Source organism: Neophocaena asiaeorientalis, unplaced genomic scaffold, assembly GCF_003031525.2.
Source record: "Neophocaena asiaeorientalis asiaeorientalis breed wild unplaced genomic scaffold, Neophocaena_asiaeorientalis_V1.1 scaffold676, whole genome shotgun sequence".
Taxonomy (NCBI): Eukaryota; Metazoa; Chordata; class Mammalia; order Artiodactyla; family Phocoenidae; genus Neophocaena; species Neophocaena asiaeorientalis.
In genome coordinates, this window is record NW_020173914.1 from 632,090 (window position 1) to 649,069 (window position 16,980).

Here is a 16,980-nt window from a genome sequence, read left to right on the forward strand (position 1 = left end):
GAGGCCCAGGCAGGGAGAGGCCCGTGTACCAAAAAAAAAAAAAAAAAAAAAAGGTTAGAGAAAAAGAACCCTAAAAATTTATAAGGGTTTTTAAGTGTAAGGAGTTTAAAGATTACAGGATTTGATCTTTACTTTCTATTATATATTACGTTAGGCTATATATAATCTATATGTAATCTATGCAGAAAAGGTCTTAGCCCTATATCCACAGATTGATAAATGAATGTACATTTAAATGTTTTAAAGTAAAATAAAACGCTTGAGTTATATATGTTACTATTGTTTGATTCCCCTTAATCAGTTAGCTGGTGACCCAGATCACGTTGGATAAGAAGGCTTTTAACTGTTCTTACCAAGAAATGATGTGGTACTTATTACATAAATTAATCATATGTCTGCATGTTGAAAAGTCGCTGAAAAGCCACCTTTGCATATATTCACAGTGCATTATAATGAAATGCCTCTTTACTTGACAGTATACCGCACTAAATTATAAATTCCTTGGGAAAAGGGGTCATGTCAATTCCTAATTTCATAGTGCCCAGCACTTGGTAATGCCTTTCAAATAGGTGCTCTGTAAACATTTTTTAAATGAAAAAACATTTCAATTCTCTTAAAAAAAAAAATCAGATCTGAGCAGTATCATATGGCTCTTTAGTACCAGTTAGTAATAAAATAAAATAACTCTACATAGAAAAGACAAGTCCTTACCAATTTATAGCCCCTCCAGCACACTTCTCCATAAGCAATGCTTTCCAACATTCATGAGTAGATTTAATAACTTCAAGAGCAAAAGCCTAGTTAAAAACCAAAAACAGACACAGAAATCACATCATTATACTAACATGGAACTAGTCATAGTATGACAGTTAATTATTAAGAACATGAGCTCTGTAGTCAGGCAAACCTGAGTATAAATTCTCACACCCTTATTTACCAGCTGTGTGACTTTATGCAGATTACTTCATCTCATTGTATTAATTTATTCATCTATAATATGCAACGTAATGAAGATCATCTAAATCAAGGGTTGGCAAACTTGGGCCTGTGGGCCAAATCCAGCTCACCATGTGTTTTTGTAAATAAAGTTTTTATTGAGCACAGTCATGCCCATTCATCTGTGCATGGCCTCTGACTGCGTTAGTGCTACAATGGAAGAGTTGAGTAGTTGTGACAGAGACCATATGGCCTACAAAGTCTGTAATATTTACTTTCTGGTCCTTTACACAAAAAAGTTTGCCAACCCCTGATTTAAATCATAGAGTTGTTGAAAGAATAAATAAGATGTTGAATGTAAAGTGGTTAGCCTACTATCAATATCTTGCTTGTAAATAAGCATATACCTATTAATTTCACCTCATCAAAGATGTAAGTAGTCCAATTGCATAGCCGTTTTAGATTATCCACTGTCTGAAGGTAGTAAACCTCAACGTCTTCTAATTTTTTTTCTTAGTATGAATTCATATAGTTTCTAAAAATGCAAAATCAACAATAGATATAGATCTAGTGATACCATCTAAGGAAAACTTGCTTTATTTTTCCAAAGCAGAAAATTCTTTATATTTTTCCCCCCAAATGTTCCTAATTTTCCTTGTGAGAGATTACAGTCTAAAATAAGTTTTATATTTATATTTAAAAATCCTAGACAAAGCCCTCAAGATCTTAAGTGTTCTTTTAATGAACCTTTAAAAAATACTGGGTTCAGCAATAAACTCTTGTATAACAAAATACTTATTATAATTTTAAAGTTTTTACGACCATGGCTTACTTTACCTGCAAAACATACTTTATTTATTAGTACCACTTAAAGGTTGGTTTATAATGTGAAGTTTATATAGTGGCAGTAAGTTTAAAAGACATAGTCCATGTTTTTGACTTTAACTCTTTGGTCTGTTTCCTCCGTATGTGTCATATTAGAGCCACTTTCTGGTAACTTTGTGGTTTTCTAATAGAAAAATCCTCTGACAGTAAGATAATTCAAGTGCTGTCTTAATTGTTAAGCAGCTTAATTCAGCCATGGTAGGATGAACACTTAGGAGGGAAGCCCCTTTGGATCTGCATTAATGGTAAGTAACTTTCCCTTCTCTGGAGTAAGTAAATGGAAGGCTTTTCTTCATATACAATTTGCAGACTTAGACTGATCATGGAAATCCTTCATTTTCTGAGACGAAGGATTTATTGACAGATAAACAGATGCATATAGGTATTTATCAGCCTTACTGCTTTACTTAGAGAGATCTCCTAAAACTTTTTTAAAAATAAAAATGATAAAATAATGTCCTTAAATATGAAAGTCAGTAAAAAGCAATTTTGTTATCATACTATATACAAATGTTCACATATGAAATCCCCCAAAGTGAAAGAAATATTGTACAGGTATCACAGGCACATTTTAAAATAAAGATTATGAACTTCACCTTGTTCTTGAATTCTCCATTAAAAGCAAACTGGTTTTCTGGTTTTCCCTCTGGTATCTTATAAAATCTAAACCAATTAAGCGTAGCTTCTAAGTAACCAGGTTTGTACTTCTTAACATCTTCAATATCTGTAAGTGAAGAAACAAAAATACTTTTTGTTAAAAATCAAAATCTACTCCTATTAGTGGTAGAGCACTGGCCTGAGGGAGTCAGTCCAACCCTGCTGCTCACTAGCTGCATACTCATCAGCGGGTATCGTATCACCTCCGGACTTGCCTTTTCTTCCCCATGTAAAGTGTTACTCCTTCATTCCACAAACATTTCTTGAGCACCTTCAGATGCCATGTAAGGAGTAGGGGATAAGTCAATGAAGACAACAAAGTTCTTTTCCTCAAGGAGCTCAAAGGTTTAATTAAAAAAACAAACATACAAAGCAACAGGCAGATAGACAACAAATTGTATTAAAGTGAGAAGATTAAGTGAGATATACTTAAGGACTGATGTCATTCTGAGGACAATGGGGGGCTTCGAGTAGGGAGAGTTACAACATCAGGATCCGTGTTTTATACGTACTAAGCCAAAGGATGCTGACAGTAGAATGGAGAGGGCAGCACCCAGAAGAGAACATACTACAGGTGGATGAGAAGGGTTTCATGCACTCCTAGACCAAATATTTAGTAAGTTTCTCATTATGTATCCGACACTGTTGTAAGCAGTGAAATAGAACAGGAATCAGAAACAAGTCCCTGCTCACATGCTTACATAGTAGGAAGAGACAGACAACAAATAAAGACACAAATACACAATTTAAGCGGTGAAAAGTCTGATGAAGAAAAATAAATCAGAGTAAGGAAGACAGAGAATGTGGTCAGGGCAATTTTAAACAGTGTTAACTGGATGGTTCAGAGTTTTTCATTTCAAATTAGTAATGATTTATAGGATTTACTTTTAAGTTCTATTACCATGTAAACACCTTAACCATTACATTTTGAAGACATTCATTTAAATATAATTGGAAATACTACTGTATTAGTAATAGGCCCCTCCCCCAAAAGAGGTCCCCAACGAATGTATCATTTCCAAAAATATCATTTCCAAAAGTATGAGAAATAACTAGATAAAACTAGAAGTCTTTACTCTCCACTAGACTGTGGCTTAAGGGAAATTTAGCATAGTCCTTTATTCACAGTATATTATGGCAAATGACAAACAGACTTAGCACCACTTGGAGCATTAGAAAGCTATAACTAAAACCAGGAGATGACACCAAGCATAGGGATAATTTAAAGATCACTTGGTTTCAGACATGCTCATGCAAGCCTTGTGGGAATCCTCACTCACTAGGCATGACAGGAAAAGGTAAGAACTTTGCAGGCATGGGTTGAACAGACAGGAATTATCCTTTTCCTTTTTATCCTTGCCTTGTGCCTGTTAGGTAAAGGTTTAGCAAGAGTGACAGGTGTCTCCAAAGGCCAGGTGTTTCACATAAGTGAAATAAGTGTGGTAAGGCAGAGACCATAGAAATGGCAGAGACTATGGCAAATAAAAGACTGAGTATGCGGCCTAAAGGCACGCAAATCTAAAATTTTAAAATATGTCAATGGGCCACACATCTATCTAAAGTAATTCTGGAGCAAACTGCAGAAATGTTACAACTAACTAAGGGAAAAAAGAATCACTTGAAACTGAACACAGGTTAAGTAAGTGATGGAAGATGTTTAAAACAGTGAATTCTAAAGATTAAGATCACATCTTTTTAATATTATACACTGTATCCTCGGTACAGGGTTCTTTGTTATGCCCCAAATGGAACATTCAATAAAGATTTCAGCTAATTAAATTCTGATTATTTTTCCTCTTTACCTTATAAAAAGAGCTTCCTTCTAAAGTGAGCTTTCTATTGACCCTCTTCCGACATCCTATCTCATTTTTACAAAAATAAATCTCTGAAATTAACTGAGTTCCTCCAATTCACTGTTTTCTTACTCAGAGGAAAAAAATATCTCTTAGTCCACTGAAGGTGAGCAACCAGAAATGCACTTTAATCAATGTCCAAAATAAATAATTTTCTATTACTTAAATCTGATTTATGACATCATTATATTTGCCCAGTCTACCATTTCCTGTTCCACTGCATAAACCTTTTTTTTTGTTTTGATAATTGCTTTTTAACACACTGATTTCAAATAAGAAAGGAAAAACGAAGTTATCCAGTATCTACCTCAGCTGGCATAACTTCCCTTCAGAAGTTATGAAGGGAACCTGTTAAGAAAAGACATCAATAGTAAAAAACCTGAACATTTAATAATGCCAATAAGAAGTGTAACTCTACAAATATAAGCTAAACTTTTCCATTCTCAATTAATTAAACCCTGGGGAATAAACAGCTGCACTTTCACAAAAAAATAAAACATTTTAAATACGCAATTTAAATATTTTTAAAACCTCAATAGCAAATGCCTCAAGCCAAAACCTTATATGCAATACCAACAGTCAGTTCAATGAATTACCAAAAATATGAAAAATTCCACCTGAAGTCTATAAACTGACTTACACAGTTCATAAAAGATTTTTATATAAATAACCTCATTTCTTCCTCATAAAACTCCTGAGAGTTGTGAGGAGTAAGTAAATTCACATTAAACTTAAGAAAACTACAGCTAAGGAAAGGTAAAAGGGACTTCCCTGGTGGCACAGTGGTTAAGAATCCGCCTACCAATGCAGGTGACATGGGTTCAAGCCCTGGTCCAGGAAGATCCCACAAGCCACGGAGCAACTAAGCCGGTGAGTCACAACTACTGACCTGCGCTCTAGAGCCTGTGAGCCACAACTACTGAGCCTGCGTGCCACAATTGAAGCCCGCGCGCCTAGAGCTCACGCTTCACAACAAGAGAAGCCACTGCAATGAGAAGCCCGCACACCACAACGAAGAGTAGCCCCTGCTCGCCGCAACTTGAGAAAGCCCGTGCGCAGCAACAAAGACCCAATGCAGCCAAAAATTAATTAATTAATTAATTTAAAAAAAAAGAAAATGTAAAAGATTTGTCAAAATGTTGCCAACTCATTCATGGTAGAACTAGTATTATATAAATACAAGTCCTCTAATTCCATGAATTCTGACTTTTCTTCTATATTGCACATAAATAATTTGCCACAGGTTTATTTATATTAGTTTTTATGTGTAGATGTATTTTTATTTTGAGTTTATTGTGGGAAAATATACGTAACATAAAATTTACCATTTTTAAGTGTTTGATTCAAGGGCATTAAGTACCTCCACAATGTTGCACAACCATCATTATTATCTAACTCCAGAATTTTTTCATTAGATATATTTTTTATAATATATGTTATTTTAAGAAAAGCAGCGATTCTCTAGTAGTCATTTATTTCCACTCTTGGAATTAATTTTATTGAAAGTTTCTACTAGAGATAATTATATAATTTATTTTCAAGATGAACTAATCCAACAATAAAAGAATAATCTAGAAGAGCTCTTTTATATAATCAAGCTAAGCTTATTTCAGTTTCAGTTTTTAACTACAATTAAACTCTCTTAATCGAGATCTACTTGATCAATTAGCCAGACGATTAACAAAGACTCTCCACTTCTGTAAATATTCTCCCTGATGTCCACAGTGGTCTGTCTGCTGAGTCTGACAGACAGCTCTAGAATGAAGCCCACACTTGGCTCCCACCAGTTAAGTTTTAGCCTTAGCAAGCAGGTATGTTTATTCCCAAAACATTCATGCCAACTGCATCTGTTGTTATAATTATGAGATTTAATAAAAATTATATAAGGCAGTGACTTTATCAGTACAAAAAAAATGAGATTTTGTTTCTATGAAAGTAACTTGAATGTTTTTAAAAGAATTCAATAAAAGAGACTGCTAAAAATATCTGCTGTCGGGGCTTCCCTGGTTGCGCAGTGGTTAAGAGTCCGCCTGCCGATGCAGGGGACACGGGTTCGTGCCCCGGTCAGGGAAGATCCCACATGCCATGGAGCGGCTGGGCCCGTGAGCCATGGCCGCTGAGCCTGCGCATCCGGAGCCTGTGCTCCGCAACGGGAGAGGCCAGAACAGTGAGAGGCCCGCGTACCGCAAAAAAAAAAAAGAAAAAAAAATCTTCTGTCAAAGTAGGCCTGGGTCAGTTAAAGATGAGATAAAGATGTAAAAATTTACAATTAAACATGTCGATTGATCTGCAAATGAGGTGGGGAAGAGGATTTTAGATATGAGAGATCAGGGACAGCCTCTGACAAAAAGTATTTTAGTAAATTCTTAGATGAAGTGTGGGAGCAGCTCATTCACATAGGCAGAAGAGGAGTTCTGGGAGGAAGACTGTGCCAATCAATACTCTGAGGTACGAGTGTGCATCAAACGTTTAAGGCAGACAAGAAAACCCTGCGTTTAGAGCAGGGTGAAGTAAGAGTATTAGGAGATGAGATTATAGAAGCAGTCACATAGGAGTCTAAGGGCCAGACTAGGGACTTGGCTTTGCGATGAGAAGCCACTACAGGATTCTGGGCAGAGTATGTGTTGCATGAAGAATTCTAGCTGCCGTGTAGGGAAAAGACCGTGGAGAGGAAGAAGTGGAAGCAGGAAATCCAATATGAGGCGAAATGTGATGAGGGCTTTGATTATTGTAGTTGTATGGAGGTGGTGACAAATGGTCAGTTTTGGATATTATTAGAAAGCAGAACTGAGAAGAATTACCAGTTAAAGAAAAAATTAAAAACAACAAAACCCAGTAAAGATCAGACTTACGTAAAATTTAAAGTATCAAAGAGCTAAAAAGGACTAGTCTGTAACATTAAGTAGCAGTTTAAATTATAATACAACTAAATGCAGTCACCTAAATATATATTACCTATTTTTTTAGTTTCATAAAAGGTGTCATAACTTCTGACAAACAGTGTACAGCCATGATTTACTTTATAAAAGAGCTGTTTCCAAATTTGAAAGTTTAATTAACAAAGACTATATATAGTCTCCTTAAGGGAATTTTTATATTAAAACTAAAAATACATGATTTATAAATAACCATAGTTCTATATAAAACCACTGGAAATTTTGTAAATTTCTTTATTAAATGCTAGGTAAAAAGCAAAACAGAAAATAATGATGTAATATAACAAAATTTAAAGTTCAATTTGGCTTTTCAAAATCCAGAGTTCTCCATTTTAATTTAGTTTGTCTTAACTAATTTTGATTTAGAAATTTATAAAAGCAGAGAAATTAAGCTAAAATATCTTAGTCAAAACCTACCACTTTATCTCTGTAGACGTGAGAGGATCATAACACTTTTCACTTTTTAAAAGCAATCTTTATGACTTATCTTTTTCTTTCGAGATACTGTATACCTTTCAACATGTAATCAAGTTTCTTTTCAGTATAAACCAATTCACTTGTTTCTAAAACGTAACTGAATATCACAAACTGTAATCTATTAAGAAAAAAAAGGTTTGATAATTGACTTTCTTTCTAATATTTACTATAAAAAAATACATTCTCTTATGCCAGGAGTAGCTTCTAATCACAGGTGTTTGTCAAGACTTCCATTTTACCCAGATTTCAGACTTAAACACACTTTAATACTCTATTTTTGCCAAATAAGCAAACAGTAATGATGTAAATGAGGTAAAAAATTCAGTTGATAAGGCTCATTTTATACATACAGCCCATGAACAATATGAGAGAGAAAGAGAGAGAGAGAGAGAGAGAGACAAATCTAACCTATGTCATATTTTTACTCTGGAGACTTATCAAAGACACAATGAACTTTAAAAGTAATTATTTACCAAAAACAAAAAAAAGTAAGAAATTTTAATCATGAGAAAATCTTAACACATTCTATAATAAATACCTTTAAGATATTTATTGATATTATTATATTATATAATATTAATAATATATATTAATATTCTAATTAATTAATATTAAATATTTTAAATAATTTAAATTACTCTCTTGCCTACCCAGAAAGAACCATGCCAAGTCCCCCCAACTTTTGATATAATTAAATATTGGATATTAAAAACAAACAATAAAGGAAAAACACACTCTTACTTACTAATAAATAACTTCTTGGTACAAAAGAAAATCAAAAGAAATCAATCCTGAGAGGACCCCTACAAACAAGGATTTTAAAGTAGTTATTATGAATATGTTCAAGGACGTTCAGGAAAATATGGTCACAATGCATGAACATGTGGAGATCTCAGTTGAGGAATAAAAACTATGAAACTATCAAAAACAACAACAAAAAACAAATGAGGGAGTATCTGAAATGAAAAATCATGAATTTAATAGCAGAACTTGGATATGGCAGAAATAAATCAGGTAAGTAGAAGTCAGATTAATAGAAATCATGGAGTCTAAAGAACAGTAAGGAAGAAAGACTGAAAAGACATGAGAGTTTCAGTGACCTGTGAGACAATTAAGAGTGGTCTAAATACAGCATACACAAAAATTAACTCGAAATGGATTAAATACTTGAATATAACATCTGAAATTTTAAACTTCCTAGAGGAAAACATAGGCTGTAACCTCACTGACATCAGCCTTAATGATGTTTTTGTGGATTTAACTCCAAAGGCAAGGGAAACAAAAGCAAAAATAAATAAATGGGACTACATCAAACTAAAAAGCTTTTTTGTGCAGCAAAGGAAACCATCATCAAAATGAAAAGGCAACCTAATGAATGGAAGAAGATATTTGCTAGTCATATATCTGATAATGGGCTAATATCCAAAATATATCAAGAACTCATAAAACTCAACAACAAACCCAATTCAAAACTGGACAGAGGATCTGAATAGACATTTTCCCAAAGAAGACATACAGATGGTCAACAGGCACATGAAAACATGTTCAACATCACTAATTATCAGGGAAATGCAAATCAAAGCCACAATGAGATATCACCTCACACCTGTTAGAATGGCTATTCTCAAAAAGACAAGAAATAACAAATGTTGGAGAGAATGTAGAGAAAAGGGAGCCCTTGTGCACTGTTGGTAGGACTGTAATTTGGTGTAGGCACTATGGAAAACAGTATGGAGATTTCTGAAAAAATTAAGAATAGAAAAGCCATATGATCTAGCTAATCCACTTATGGGTATTTACCCAAAAAATATGAAAACACTAATTTGAAGAGACATATACACCCCTACGTTCACGGCAGCATTATTTACAATAGCCAAGATATGGAAACAACTCAAGTGTCCATCAACAGATGAATGGATAAAGAAGATGTCTTATATAAACATAAACATAATACTACTTGGAAATAAAAATGAATGAAATCCTGCCATTTGCAACAACATGGATGGACCTCAAAGGTATTATGCTAAGTAAATAAGTCAGAGGGAGAAAGACAAATACTGTATAATTTCACTGACATGTGGAATCTAAACAAAACAAAACAAACAAATAAAACAAAAACAAACTCATAGATACAGAGATTAGGTTAACGGTTACCAGAGGGGAAGGGGTTGAGGGGTGACTGAAGTGGGTGAAGAGGGTCAATGGTCTGGTGGTGGATGGCAACTGGACTTGTCATGGTGATCACTTTGTAGTGAATACAGATGTCAAATTATAATGATGTACACCTGAAATTTATATAATAATAATTTTTAAAGTGGTCTAAAATATGTTATGAGTCTCAGAATGAAGGTAGAAAATATGGCCTGAAAACAATGTGAAAATATAACAGTAAATAATTTCCCAAATGTGGCAAAAACATGAACTTACAGATCTGCAAAGTTCAGGATATCCTAAGGAGGACAAATAAATATAAAGGAAAGACCACCTTAGCATATCACAGAAAAATTGCTGAAATCCAAAAATGAGGAGAAAACCTTTAAAACAGTCTAATAAAAACAATATATTATACACTAAGTTAACAACACACTGTTGACTTATCAAAAACAATGCAGGCCAAAAGAAAATGGAAAATCTTTACAAAAAAACCCTGTAACTCAAAATTCTACATCCAGTGAAAGTATACTTCCAAAACAAAGGCAAGAAAAGACAGATCAATGAAAATGGAGAGAATTCATCGCCAAAAGAACTGCACTACAAAAAATGCTAAAGTTGAAGGGAAATAACACCAGATGGAAACTACAGATTTTCAGGAAGTAATAAAATATATGGGTAAAAAAATGGCAAAACATGGGTTAAATATAATAGAATACATATGTGTGTGTGTGTTTTTCCTCTTAATTTTTTTAAAAGGCATTTTATTGTTTAAGACAATATGAAACCAAAGCACAATGGATGGAGGTTCTGGGACCAACTGGATCTCTCATACAACTTGCTGGCAGAAATGCAAAATGGTATATAAAGTCACTTTAGTAAAGTTTGACAGTTTCTTACAATGTTAAGAATATAATTACCCACTGACCTATAACCCTATTCTCAGGTATTTCCTCAAGAGAAATGAAAACATAGGTTCACACAAAGACCTATATATTTGAATGTTCATAGCAGCTTTATTTGTATTAGCCCCAAACTCAAAACCCAAATTTCTGTCAACAGGTGGATGGATAAACTGCAGTGTATCTACACAATGGAAACTATTCAGCGACAAAATAGAACAAACTACACTGATCACACACAATATGTATGAATCCCTACAGCACTGCAAATACCAAAAAATACTTGTCCTTAGCAATGTACAGGTAACTCCAAAGAAACATAACTACAATTGTTAAAAATGCCAAAAATTTAAGTACAAATGTTTTCTCATTTTAAAATAAGTGAAAATGGACTATTTTGAAGGTATTTTCAAACTGTGCTCAAAACATTCAGTTTTTATCAATATATATATGCATACATTCATTTATTCATCAATTAAAAAAAAATTACCAAGCACCTATAACATGCCAGACACTAAACAAAGCTTTTGTAGTGGAAAAATTAAATACCTAGAAACAAACCGAACATAAAATGTAAGACCTTCATTAGTAAATCTACATCAATTTTCTAAAAGATAAACAAGAAAACCTGAATAACTAGAGAAATATATAAACATATCACGCTCATTACTGCAAAATTTAATATTTTAAAGAGAGCAGAAATCCCTGACAATTAATTCCAAAAATTTGCCCAGAAGAATATATGCATTAGAAAAAAACCAAACAACTTGGAAAATGTAGAACAAAAGGAGGATTTGCCTTCTATATGTTTTATTATGAGGCTGTTGTAATTAAAATAATGTGGCACTAGCACAGAAATAGATCACTGACACCAAAGGGAATCCAGAAGCAGACTATCTGTATAAATAAGAATGCAATATACAATAAAGGAGACATTTCAAAAAAGGGGGAAGAGAAAAGATTTTTCTGTTAAGAGGTGATGAAAAAATTATTTATATGGAAAAAATAAATTCCACATGGATTAAAGATCCAAGTGTAAAAAAATTAAAACATAAAAGAATAAAAAAAATAAGGAAAAACAACTTTGTGACTATGGGGTAAGAAATCCTTACATAAGAATCAAAATGCTAAAGTCACATATAAAAATGATTGACAAAATGCAATACATCAGAATTTAAAATGCCTGTAAGACAAAAGGCAACACAGCTTCTCTGAAGATAGGGAGAAAATATTTGCAACCTAAATAATAAAGAATATCCAAAATATCTAAGCAACTCCCAAATATCAAAAGAATATGTCAACTCAATAGAAAAATGGAGGGCACCATGCATAGGCAATTCACAGAAGGGAAGATACAACTAGCCAATAAATATATGAAAAAGATGCTCCATCCAAGCATTAAGCAGAAAAATGTAAAATTAAAACAAAATACCATTTTCATCTATTAGATTGGCAAAAAAAAAACCTTTTAAAGGCTCAGTAATAGTATGTCATTGAAGCTTCAAAACCTGTAAATTAGGCATTATTTATTTCCTTTATGTAAATTAGGAAACTGGGACTCCATGAGGTTAAGTAATCGGCTCAAGATCTTAAAGGGAATAGAGTAACCTCAATATAGCGTTGACCCTTGAACAACATGGGTTTGAACTGTGCAGGTCCACTTATACATGGGTTCGTTTCAATGTGTGTACCACAGTACTAGTGATCCATGGATGGCTGAATCTGAGGATGCCTGCACTGCAGATACGGAGGGCCAACTGTAAAGTTACATGTGGATTTCTGACTGTGCCAGGTTGGTGCCCCTAACCACCGCGTTGTTCAAGGGTCACCTGCGCTACCTTTAAATATGGGGTGGCAGGGGTATGTGTGGGGAGAAGAACATCATCAAATTTGATTAGGTGATTACATCTCCTAACTGAACATATATCAAAATTGTTATCAATTATTCTAGTTCCAAGACTGGATTATCCAACCAGCAAAGAAGAATAGATTAACAGAATGGTTCTCAACTTGGAGGAACCCATCAGGGTCACCCAGGGATATTTATCACAGTCACATCATTAACTTCCTATCCACATCCCCATATAGAGAACCACCTGTACTTCCATGAAAATGATCCAGAGGGGGAAAAAAAAATGAAAATGCTGTTTTCACTGGCATTATTTCCACCAGACCACAACAGGAAGTAAGGAAAGCATATAATCAGCTGAGGATTTTTGTTTTTATTTTTAGATAAAAAACAGTAACACAAATGTAGTGCCATATCTCCTTGCCCATATTATTTAAAAGAAAAAAAAAGATACTAGAAAATGTGCTCATGTTTGAAATTCTGTCCAAAGAGAGTAAAAACAAAGTAAAAAAGGAGTTTCCAATTCTAAGGGATGCCACCAAAGGAAGTGACATAAATGCACAAAGCTCTCGTTCCAATGCTGTAGATGCTGCTCTCACAGAGCTAAATGTGTGCAAGACCGGCCTCCAAACAAAGTCTGTGGGAAGTGAGAACATACGTTTTTAATGACATTTTATAAACATTCACAAGAAGTAACAGTTCTGTTCCATAATATTTACTGTATCATCACAAATAGAGGTTCCAGCTCAGAGAAATGTTTTAATAGCTACACTTACATGGGATCCCTAAAAGGTTCTCATGTTTCCCACGCTGTTCTGCATATCTATGCTTAATAGCACACAGACTAATGAATAGTATCCTTCATTTTAGTTGCCTTTTCTTTCTCTATTCTCCTTTTCCACAAATTCTACTCTTATCAACAGCTATACTAAAAATATATGTTAACATCATGAAAAATGGAAATATACTTCAAAATAAGTTAAAACCAAACAAAGATAGAAGCCTATTTGTATTGTATCAGAAAAACTTCTTGGAAAAGACTTGGTAGATTTCTTTCCCAAAATATAAATATTTTTTACCATTTCACAAGAAATTTTACATGACCAGTAAAATGAAAACCATCCAGGTGCCTTGTAACACAGAAATCCAAATGGTTTTCTAATCTAATTTTAACTAGAACCACATAACCAAGTAGCTAAAAGCTAAGGCTTTGGGTCAGCCAGACTTTCACTGAAGTTTCAGCTCCACTACTTAACAGCTTCCCTAAAGTACCTAAAAATGTGCCAATGTCCCCAAGAAATCTATCTCATGATCTTTAACTTAAACTGCGTTTCATTCAGCACTAACTCTGAAGATAATTTAGGTCTTTCTATTTTAGAAGAAGACAGGCTTTAGCCTGTCTAAATAATGGATTGAAATATTCCTAAAACAACCAAAAGTTAGAGAAGAAAAGCTCTAGGGGTCACTTACTGATTAGAAGATCAATCCCACAACTTTAGAAATGAAGAAAGCTTCAAGAGGTTATGTGAGGGACTTCCCTGGTGGCGCAGTGGTTAAGAATCCGCCTGCCAGTGCAGGGGACACAGGTTCAATCCCTGGTCCGGGAAGATCCCACATGCTGCGGAGCAATTAAGCCCGTGAGCCACAACTACTAAGCCTGCACTCTAGAGCCTGCGAGCCACAACTACTGAGCCCACGAGCCACAACTACTGAAGCCCGCACGCCCTAGAGCCTGTTCTCTGCAACAAGAGAAGCCACCCCAATGAGAAGCCCGTGCGCAGCAACTAGAGACAGCCCGCGTGCAGTAACAAAGACCCAACTCAGCCGAAAATAAATAAATAAATAATAAAAAAATAAATACATTTGTAAAAAAGAAAAAGAAAAAGCTTATTCGTGTATTGGGAACATGTGCTGGAGGGAAAAAGGAAATTAAAAAAAAAAAAAAAAAAGGAGATTACGTGACTTTCCCAAGGTCAGATAACTAATACATACAAGAGAGGATTTTAGAATTTAGGCCTCCCCTACTCTTCACATCGTAGGAATATGACTGAAGCCTGAAAAAACACTGGAAGAGGTCAAGGTTCAAAAAAGAGGCAAATGGGGCTTCCCTGGTGGCGCGGTGATTGAAAGCTTGCCTGCCAATGCAGGGGACACGGGTTCGAGCCCTGGTCCGGGAGGATCCCACATGATGCGGAGCAACTGGGCCCGTGAGCCACAATTACTGAGCCTGCGCGTCTGGAGCCTGTGCTCCGCAACAACAGAGGCTGCGATAGTGAGAGGCCCACGCACTGTGATGAAGAGTGGCCCCCGCTTGCCACAACTAGAGAAAGCCCACGCACAGAAACGAAGACCCAACACAGCCATAAATAAATAAATTAATTTTTTTAAATAAAGAGGCAAATGATTCCCAGTAATTCTATTCTTAATTATAGTACATTTTACTTGATTTGTCCCCGTTCCTCAACTGCCTCCTCTCACATCCCATCCCTACCCACCCACGCCTATTAAGCCATACCTATTAATGAAATCAAAGGAATGAAGATCAAAAGAGCCATCTTTTACTGGGACTAATCATAATTATCCCACTGATACCTCAACTATTGAAGAGCAAGTGGTCAGCGCTCCCAGAAAGCAAGATAGTCCAAGGCCACAAATACTTTTCCGAGCATCAATGCGATGCAGTGGCTCCCACAGCCTTTAGGGAAGTCACTGACCAATGCCCACCCCCAACCACCAGTGCCCTCAGGTTCCCAATCTGAAACAAAAAAGGGAACACTAGCACATCTTGCTTGAACTTAGGTAAACATTCAACAGATATTCCAAAAGAAGCACTCAGCATAGTTCCTCGACATACAGTAATTGTTCCAGAAATTTTACAGCTTTTAGGACGACAATGGTGACATGCCGGCCCCTTTCTGTGCCAAAGAATACACGCAAAGGAAAGCAAAGAGAACACCATTCTTTCCGGTTACAAAGGTTAATGTGAATATTTTCCCTTAAGATTAATATGCTGTGCCCTATTTTTTCCCTAAATGATAAGGTTAACTTGTGTTTTAGGAAGTAAGGAAATTAAATACCTTATTAATTTGGCTTATTTTTAAAATAATAATTGCAGGGGCACTAGAATTGTTTATTTAGCACATGAAAATTTAAGTCAAATAGATTTGGTTTCCATGTGTTTGTTCCTGCCTTGAAAGAAAATAAAAGAAACTACATAGTTTTATTTGACTTTCAAATTTCTTTAAATGTAAGTTGAAATTCTACAAATATGAAATACATATAAATTCTGATAATTTCAGGACAAGTGCAATGCTGGCCTTTGAAAAAGTCCCAACTGCCTCATTTAAAATAATTCCCTTATTACTCATGTAATTTATTCATCCCAGAATGTATCTACATCAATATAATTGTTCTAATTTTCAATTTTTGAAAACTTTAACATCACTGCACAGGCAATATTTATTACAGGACATCAGACAATAGTTTTCATTTATTTAATACCAATCAAAAGAAATCTTTATTGCTCTGCAAGTTGACATAGCTTCTAGGCTTAAATTACCTCATGACATTACTTCTCCTGACATAAGGGCCTTAGGCATCATTGGTGGTCCTGAAGAGGCTCAAACATCTGTTTGGTGAGTATCTGAAGCTCGATATTATAGAAGGTGGTTAGTTTAACCAAGAGAGAAATTACATATGCCCTAGCATTTCCATCTTCTTAAAAAGCTCTGAACTTGGTTATTTCAGAACCAAGCACTATTATCCCTAACAGCCAAGGCATTCTCTAGGAACAATTTAGGTGCCCTGGGAGTCTTATTAACTCTTTCAGGTCATTAAGGTACCATTAAGAGCATTAGGGGCTGGAACCTAATTACAGTACATTAAATGGTCTTAGTGCTCACCAAGTGATAATGAGCCAGCCAAAGTGACCAATTTTCTATCAGGGTGTATGAGGAATTTGTTTTCAAATGCTGTTTAGAAATTTTTTAGATTTTCAAAGTTGCTACTCAACTTTCAGAAGGCAAAACTTGAATATTTAAATAACAATGTTAAAATTACAGAAATATAGCCAGCAACCACAGTTTCCTTCCAACTGAAATGTATTCTCTGATGCAATGGCTAGTTTTAGTTCAGTCAAGTCAAAGTTTAAAAAACTATAAACATTAAAACAGGATATTACAGTCTACCAAAGTCTGTACATGTTCATTAGGATCAAAGAAGTTATTTCCTAACAAATAAAACAACCACAGGGCTTCCCTGGTGGCACAGTGGTTAAGAGTCCAACCGCCAATGCAGGGGACACTGGTTCGAGCCCTGGTGCAGGAAGATCCCAC

The 16,980-nt window shown here is 34.9% G+C and overlaps 1 protein-coding gene across 4 annotated transcripts in view; it reads right to left on the bottom strand.

Moving 5' to 3' along the window:
* Positions 1-16,980, bottom strand: part of PPA2 (inorganic pyrophosphatase 2) — an 84,119-nt gene that overhangs the window by 21,092 nt on the left and 46,047 nt on the right. For all 4 annotated transcript variants that reach the window (XR_003004041.1, XM_024751891.1, XM_024751892.1 and 1 more), the window contains 2 exons: positions 2,418-2,545; positions 712-797 (listed from right to left, as the gene is read on the bottom strand). Coding sequence is in view for 3 of the 4 variants with exons in the window: in XM_024751891.1 (XP_024607659.1) it covers positions 712-797; positions 2,418-2,545 (214 nt within the window). In the remaining variant the exon portion in view is untranslated. The remainder of the gene's footprint in view (positions 1-711; positions 798-2,417; positions 2,546-16,980) is intronic.